General features: G+C 41.1%; 1 protein-coding gene across 2 annotated transcripts in view; it reads left to right on the top strand.

Annotated features, from left to right (window-relative positions):
* Positions 1-8,827, top strand: part of CSMD1 (CUB and Sushi multiple domains 1) — a 1,746,885-nt gene that overhangs the window by 1,731,606 nt on the left and 6,452 nt on the right. For both annotated transcript variants that reach the window (XM_049704254.1, XM_049704253.1), the window contains 3 exons: positions 1,334-1,495; positions 5,070-5,182; positions 5,963-6,050. In XM_049704254.1, the coding sequence (XP_049560211.1) occupies positions 1,334-1,495; positions 5,070-5,182; positions 5,963-6,050 (363 nt within the window). The remainder of the gene's footprint in view (positions 1-1,333; positions 1,496-5,069; positions 5,183-5,962; positions 6,051-8,827) is intronic.

Genomic DNA, 8,827 nt, shown 5'->3' with positions numbered 1-8,827 from the left:
GGGTGTGGCTCAGTGACGCTGCTGACGACGGGCAGACCTGTTCAGTGTCACTGATCAGTCAGCAACTCTGTCAGATGCCTGTGTCATAGCTCCGCTTCAAACTTACTCAATTTTTAAAATTATTATCATTAGGAAGTTGGGTCCATCAAAGCCATAGGAAGTGATGACATCTGTTCTCCGACTCTTCTGTCACTAGGTGATGTCTTACAGGGTCAGCCTGTCTGGGAAGACGGGCAATGGCCAATGGGACTGGAAAGAAAAGGGACACTATGCTTTGTCCTCCTCACGTGTTGCCATAAGTGCATTTGCTAAAAAATATGTTTAGGGAGACACAAATCTTTCTTTCTACCTAGGAAGTCCAACAATATGTTCTGACCAATTCCACTCATGGTGGATCTTGTCCAGTTAAACAGTTTACACACATCATGAGACAAAAAGCAAATAGAAATTTAGTGGCATCATTGATGTAGATTTATCTCAATTACCCTGTAAAATTTTATATCAATATTGTAAAAGTATCAGGATTTTATGCATATTTATTAGCAGAAATGTGAAAAATAATTTTTTTCTAACCAGTGAAAAGAGAGAATAGCTCAATAATCTTTGCAAGAATTCCTGTCCCAGACGACTTGTAATATTTTAAGAAGACTTTTTGCCTTTTGTTTCTGAACTTAAAAGATGCCATCTGACATCATTTAATCTAGCTTTCTTACCAACACTGGACTATTTTTTATAATGAGATTAAAGAGTAGAAGAGAGAGATGAGAGATTGGCTCTACTTACAAAATAAAGACCTCAAGAAATAAAACATCTTTGTCTTCATACGCTGGGTCTGTGCAGTCATGGTGGTGCTTTGAAATGCAGGCTTTTTGAGGGCAGAAGGCTCCTGACAGATGCTGTCACTTCTTCTGAGCCTCCTAAGTCTTTCCAAAGTAAGTAGACTTAGATACTAAATGAAGTATCAGTAGTGATTTTCCAGGTCAGTTTAATGTATTTATTAAGCCTGATACAATCTAACCTAATACCGGGAGTCCCAATTCACCCTGCACTCTGGCCTTGCCAGACCTGGTAGAATAGGTGTGCGCTGGCATCTACAAGATTTTTCCGACCAGGTGACAGATGTGTATTTGCATCTCACAGTACTGTCCCTGCTCCCTGCTCGGGTCATGTGATTTTCACCCCTGCTGTGCAGGGACACGCAGATAGACCATCTTTGTCTCCATCACTGTCACTGCTGTGCTGTCTTAATGAACAACGTTATACCTTCTGTGTATTAGGATATCCAAGTGGAATTTTTCTGTGGGTGCTAACAGTCACCTTTTCTCCCCCACAGTTCCTTCAGATGTATTTTTCATCCATTCAGTGTGGAAGGGATATTACGAATATTTAGGGAAAAGACAGCCTGCAACACTAACTGTTGACTGGTTCAACGCAACAAGCAGCAAGGTGAACGCAACCTTCGTTGAAGCCGCCCAGGGGGAGCTGAAGTTGGCAGGTAGGTGCCGAGGGGTTTCACTAGCCCGGATGTGAGCACGGGCAGACCCTCCTGCTTCTCGCAGAGAGGGCGCCAACGCGCGTTAAGTGCTGGTTAACGTTACCTTGGCTTTGCATCTGCTGCATCTCACTGGATCATCTCAGTAACCAGGACAGGGTGGTACTATTGTCTCATTTTAAAGATTACAAAACCAGTACAGAAAAGTGAATTAATGAGCTCAAGGTGACACACAGATCGTCTTAAGTCAAAGATGTAAGATTTATGTCCAGATATTCATGTCTCCAGAATTCATTCTTTTGCTCTTCTCTTTCTCGCTCTCTTCTAACTCATTTGCTCCTGGTGAGTTTTTATTGATGTATCTCAGTTAACAGAGCAATAGCTGATTTATATGCCAGACACTCACTATTTTAAGTGCTTTATATACACACTGTGCTTTTCGTTCTTACATCCATCTTGTGGTGTATTCTTTTTTTTTTTTTTTTAAGGGTGAGAATTGTACAAGGGAAAGGAGTCTTTAATTAATTAATTTATTTATGGCTGTGTTGGGTCTCCATTTCTGTGCGAGGGCTTTCTCTAGTTGCGGCAAGTGGGGGCCACTCTTCATCGCGGTACGCGGGCCTCTCACTGTCGCGGCCTCTCTTGTTGCGGAGCACAGGCTCCAGACGCGCAGGCTCAGTAGTTGTGGCTCACAGGCCTAGTTGTTCCGCGGCATGTGGGATCTTCCCAGACCAGGGCTCAAACCCGTGTCCCCTGCATTGGCAAGCAGATTCTCAACCACTGCGCCACCAGGGAAGCCCTTGTGGTGTATTCTTATTAAACACTTTTTTTTTTTTTTTTTGCTGATTAAAAAAGAGAGACACTCAGGGAAATTCAGTGGCCTTGCTAAGTGGATATGACAGAAGTAGGATTTGAGCTCTGCCATCAGAATCTCAGCGATTAGAATCTCGAGCCCAGGCTCTCAACCAATAAGACACAGAATTACCTTCATGACTGAATCTAGTGCGTTTTGTTTTTTCAGTTATCTCACTTCTGACGACCATGTGTCTTTTTCTATAGACTGACTCCTGAGGGGATCAGACTCTGAGTTGTCCACAAGCCCCAGCACTGGTTCTGAACACCAAGGGGCCCCTGATGGTACCCGCACACTCCCTAGTTGCCAGACAGACACGGATTCATCTCTAGGAAGTGTGAGGGCAGGTCAGGACTTCTCCCCGGCCCTGACGCCTCACTTTCCTGCTTCCTTGGATGGGAAAACATCTAAAAATGGTACACATACCCTGGATTTAGGAAAAGAAAAATAATTCACACTCAAAGATTTTTAAACAGGTACATATTTATGAATTTGTGGTCCAGGGGCCCCAAAAGTGCTTTGCGTCTTGACCCTGTGAATGTATAAGTGATTTAGACCAGGTGCCCAAGTCTAGTCCTGTGTCAGAACAAACCGAGACTTTGTAAAACATTCAGATTTCTTAGGCTCTCACCCACCTCCTTTAGATACTATTTCTCTTCGTGGAGTTTGGATTTTTTTTTTTCCCCAAAGAAAAGGCTCTAGTGTGGTTTTGATGCAACTGATGTCCATGGATAAGTGTTGGGAAATCTCTGGTTTGGATTTGGGGAAGCGAGTGGATCAAGGGTTGTTCTGGCTGAGTCCCAAGTGGATATAAGTCCACCTGCCACGTGTGTTCTCATGAGGAGGGGTTGTGGAGGAAGGAGGGAAACTAACGTCCACGGAGGGCCAGCTGGGGCCCTGGTGGTCTGCTGAGTGCTCTCATTTCATCACCGTAAAAGTTGCCTAATATATAGTTTATTTCTGCTGATAGAGTATAAAGTGGGGTTCAGAGTTTTAGAGGTTAAACTGGATGCCAGAAACACAGAGCTGCTGATGGTGGACATGATAGGTGGTCCTTCTTGTCCGTGGGTCCCCTTCCATCCCGTGCGATGGGCCAGTGGAGACTCTTCTGTGATGTTAGAGTTTCACTTTTCTAATGGGAGTTGCTGGGAATGAACTGCTGGAGTCCCTGAAGCGAACACCATGATTTTTCCCTTGAACCTGCCTCTCTACACAGAAGACATTTGGGTTCATTATTATTATTTAATATCTGTTTGTTTCTTTACTTATTTAGCCTCCTCTGAGTAGGGAACTAGCCATAGCTGCAAACACATTCTCCCCCTTGCCACACCGTGACACCCCTGGGCAATACCACTCAGCAGTCATTCCGAGGAGCTCATGAGTAGCTAAGAGGTGTGACTGTCAATCACTTCACGCCCAAGGTCTCACGGGCTCCACAAGTATGTCCATCACCCTTTGGCCACCCTGCTGCTCATTTCATTTTAGTAAGTGCAATTCATCTGTATAAGTAGCTATATTTGGGGTTATTGTTTTGGTCTCTCTTTTTTTATATTGATTTACAAGTATTTATTTTTTTCCCCATGTTGAAATTTTATAATTTTGTACTAACTCCCCGTGTGTGTTTTCAACATAGTTGTCTTTATCACAATTGTCACTTTTTAGTGATTCAATATTTTTTTAATAAATTTATTTATTTATTTTTAGCTGCATTGGGTCTTTGTTGCTGAGCGCGGGCTTTCTCTAGTTGCGGCGAGCGGGGGCTACTCTTCGTTGTGGTGCACAGGCTTCTCATTGTGGTGGCTTCTCTTGTTGCAGAGCACGGGCTCTAGGCGTGCGGGCTTCAGCAGTAGTGGCTCACGGGCTCAGTAGTTGTGGCTCGCAGGCTCTAGAGCGCAGACTCAGTAGTTGTGGCGCACGGGCTTAGTTGATCTGTGGCATGTGGGATCTTCCCGGACCAGGGCTCGAACCCATGTCCCCTGCATTGGCAGGCGGATTCTTAACCACTGTGCCACCGTGAAGCCCATGATTCAAGATTTTTATAGATGAATTTCCATTTAAAGTTATTATAAAATATTGGCTATATTCCCTGTGCTGTGCAATACATTTTTGTAGCTTGTTTAGTTCATACACAGTAGTTTAATCTCCTAGGTTATGGTCTCTTTTTTTTCTACATATGCCTGTCCTCAGAAGTGAGTAAAATATGAATAAAATGCTGGATTTAGGGCTTCCCTGGTGGCGCAGTGGTTGAGAGTCCGCCTGCCGATGCAGGGGACACAGGTTCGTGCCCCGGTCCGGGAAGATCCCACATGCCGTGGAGCGGCTGGGCCCGTGAGCCATGGCTGCTGAGCCTGCACGTCCAGAGCCTGTGCTCCGCAACGGGAGAGGCCACAACAGTGAGAGGCCTACGTACCGCAAAAAAAAAAAAAAAAAAATGCTGGATTTAAAAAATTAATTAACTGAATGCATATTACTTTTGTTCTTTGGGGTAGAGATGTTGAATTGAGTGAAATAGATAATACTTAAAGATAAGACAAGGACTTTCATAAGAAGTGATTTTTAGGAAAAAAGTACTGAAGCTAAAATTTAAAAATAAAAATATTAATCTCTGTGATTTAAAACGTTATCATCTCTGTACCATATTCCAAATCAAACGGATCGAATGCCTGCATTACTGACTCATAAGCATCCCCATGTTGTAAGAATAACCCCCGGATCCTTTCCTAGGCGTTTACAAGAAGGAAGAGGCCCACTTACTTCTGAAAGCTTTTCAAATTAAAGGCCCAGTGGATATTTTTGTCAGCAACTTTGAAAACGACAACTGGGGACTGGATGGTTACGTGAGTACTTCCTAGGAGGGTTTTCTAATCACCGCGTCTGCGCAGAGCTGGGGGAGCCAAGGGGGATTCCTTTCCGAGAGGACCTGGTCAGGTCCTGTCTGCCCAGAGAAAACTCAGCCGGCCCTCATCCCAGCTGCGTGGCCACTTCACCTCTTCATTGTATGATGGAAGAAACCTGTCTCTGAAATGAGAAACAAACTGGCCAGGAGCAAATGGGCTGTTCCTGCCAGAGAGCTTAGATCCAGGCCACATCCCACCGTAAGGGTGGGGACCAAACTCTTTCCAAGGCCACTGGTAACCACCCCGAAAATTCTAAAAGGTAGCATCCCCAGATAAACAGAGATTTAAGACGCCCCCTTCACTTTCTTCCTTGCAAGTTAACCCTTTGCTTCTGCTTTAATTCATCATCTAACTAGAGGGTAAACGGCCTCACGTGAGGTACACGAGACAGTAGCTGTGACACAGCGAGTTTTACATAATGTAGGTTCTGATGTAATTCATATGTGTGTCCCCGTTTACCGAGGGTACTTAACCTATATATATGTTGTAAAAAACTACTGTTTTTGAGATCAAAACAAGAGAGAGAATTTATTTGTTAGTTGAAGTTCATGTCTGTATTTTTCAATTTCTAACTATAAGTGGGTACCTTGAAGGAATGACAAATGTTTTTAAATAGTTAACCTTTACTTTCTAAATAGAAATAATATTTATATTATGATAAAAGAAGAGATTATCATTAATCCTTGTTATGCACTGTTTTTCCTTTTCATGCGTTATCAGGTATCATCCGGACTTGAAAGAGGAGGATTTACTTTCCAAGGTGACATACATGGAAAAGATTTTGGGAAGTTCAAGCTGGAAAGGCAAGGTACACTCTGCACTTACGTTGTTTTTCAAAGCATAAATCAGGTTGGCCTTCAGATGATTAAGTTGAGTGTGACGGAAAGGTCATGACTCTGAAAGAAACAGAAACAAAAATGATGGGAGAGACTCACATTTTACAGCTGGATGAAAAAAAACCTTCTTTTGAATAGCAAAATAGACAATATCAGCTGCAATAAATATGCCAGACATGGAATTAATATACAAAGAGATAATTTGAAATAAGGGAAAAAAGCAAAGATGAAACACAATTAAAGAATAAACTATATTACCTTAAGAAAATTATAAGACGAACTAAAATGTCCAACAAATATGAAAAGATCTTTAACTTCAAAAATCTGTATTATGACAACAAAGATCATTTTTAGCTATGAGAATGTCAGAGTTTCTTAAAAATGGTTTGGGGTGGACAGTAGAAACAAGCACCTGGGTGTTCATTTTTGGTGGGTGTATGAGTAGATGTGTGTAATTTGACGGTATTCTTTCATCGACAGTTCTATCCCTAAAATTTTTAATCAGACAAGAGTGACCATTATTTTTTGCATATTCAGGTATATCTACAGCAGGACTACTTTAAATAGTTGAAATTAGAAATAATCTGCGTATCTCACACATCTATCATAAATAAATTGCTTACATCAATTTACATTAAAGAGAAAACAATTTAATTCAGTATATTTCATTAAAGAAACAAAGATAACATATTGATGTGGAAAGGTGTTCCCGACTTAGTTATGAGAAAAAAGTTTGCTCTAGACAGACAGACGGGGCAAATATGCCTGTCTTCCTTCTTTATCTCTTTCTCAAATACTTGATTACGTCTCAGTAATCCGACAAGAAAAATGTATGAAAAACGATCACTAGATGTGAAGCTTACCTCGTCTATGTGCTAGTTTTGTAATCTAGGATGAATTATAATATTCTTGAGCCTGTTTCTTCATCTGAAATCTCAGTAGAGAAGTCAGTTCCTGGTTGCTGTGAAGATTAAGAGTCAATGAGGGTTTGCTTTGTGCTAAAGCTCTTTTCACACATGTCTTTACTTGTGTTGCTATTAACACAAATGAGAAGATTCATTTTTTTTGTAATGAGATGAGCACTGCATTTCTCCTGAATAGTTATCAACTACTTTATACTTTACTTACGGAATTCTACTAACATTAATTTTATAGAGAGGAATATTGCTATGTAGGATTTGATGCCAGAGCAACCTGTCAGAGGAACACAAGTGTAATATTTGGTGATGATTGTCACTGATGAATTCATTTCATAAAACTTTTATCAGGGACTTCCCTGGTGGCACAGTGGATAAGACTCCACGCTTCCAGTGCAGGGGGCCCAGGTTCGATCCCTGGTCAGGGAACTAGATCCCACGTGCATGCTGCAAGTAAGAGTTCGCATGCCACAACTAAGGAGACCTGGAGCCGCAACTAAGGAGCCTGACTGCCACAACTAAGGCCTGGTGCAACCAAGTAAATAAATAAATACATAAATATTAAAAAAAAACCTTTTATCAATATACCAGGGGATTCCAAAGGAAATATATGCCAACCTGTATAATATCATGCTTAAAAAACAAAAAACTTGACCAAAAGGGACATTGAATCATAAAATACTCTAAATCCACCTTTCCAAGCTAAGAACTTTTAAATAGAAGATCTTTAACTTATAATGTCTGCGATGGCTGAGATGATTTTTTAAATGGGGTTATATTATTTTGAGATAATGAAATAGACCAACACTAATGATGGGTAAAGTTTTCTTTTGCTCTGAGCCAAACCCTGTAGTTATTTGCCCTCCTTTCTCCCCGATGCACACGCTCTAGTAATTTTGTCTAAAGGCACCCCAGCAAGCTGTGCAGGATACTCTGTGGATGTCTGCATTTACTCATCCAATGAGCCTGACCCAAACCGTCACTTTGCTATTGCAAATTTTCTTTGCATTGCCCCATTTCTTTTTAATCTAACAAAATAACAGCTTGCTTTAACAAGTAATCTTTCTTCTCATGTGATGATGAGCTTATTGTCAGGAAAAACAATTTGCCTCACAAAATAATTTGAATCACAAGCGAGTCTCCCATTCAACTAATTAGAAATGTCTATGTTTAAGTAATACTTCAACAACGACCATTCATTTAAGAATTACAGCTACACTCTATTTTTATGGTTAAAAATAAACAACCTCTTAATTGTCTCCAGTCAGTAGATAAACTGGAAAAAAATGTGATTATCATTAAACGGACACTAAACGAAGTTAGTTTGAAAGACAACTAACTCTGATGCAAAAACTTGTGTAAGAAACTGAAAAATAAATTGGTTTTCCCATTAAAATTGAATCCCCTCCCCCAAATATATACAATCAGGAGGGGAGAAGGTGCAAGCCATGTATCTAACAAGGCACTTGTGTCCAGAATGTATAAACCCTTACGGCTAAACAGTACATAGGCAAATAACCTAACTAAAACATTGGCAACGAATTTAAATAGGCATTTCAACAAAGACATAAAAATCACCAATAAGCAAATGAAAAGATCCTGAACATCATTAATCATTAGGGAGACACAAATCAAAACCACTTCACACCCACCAGGACGGCTCAGATCATAAAGACAAGAAACCAGTGGAGGCAGGGCTGTGCAGAAACTGGAGCGCTCGTACTTTGCTGATGGGAAAGTACTGATAAAAATGGCGCAGCTGCTGTGGAAAACAGCCCGGTAGTTCAAGTAGGTAAAACATGGCGTAACCACAAGATTCAGCAGTTCCACTC

This window comes from Orcinus orca, chromosome 21, assembly GCF_937001465.1.
Source record: "Orcinus orca chromosome 21, mOrcOrc1.1, whole genome shotgun sequence".
In the NCBI taxonomy this organism is placed as follows: Eukaryota; Metazoa; Chordata; class Mammalia; order Artiodactyla; family Delphinidae; genus Orcinus; species Orcinus orca.
Note: the sequence above shows the minus strand (reverse complement) of the source record. Positions and strands in the feature narration are given on the sequence as shown.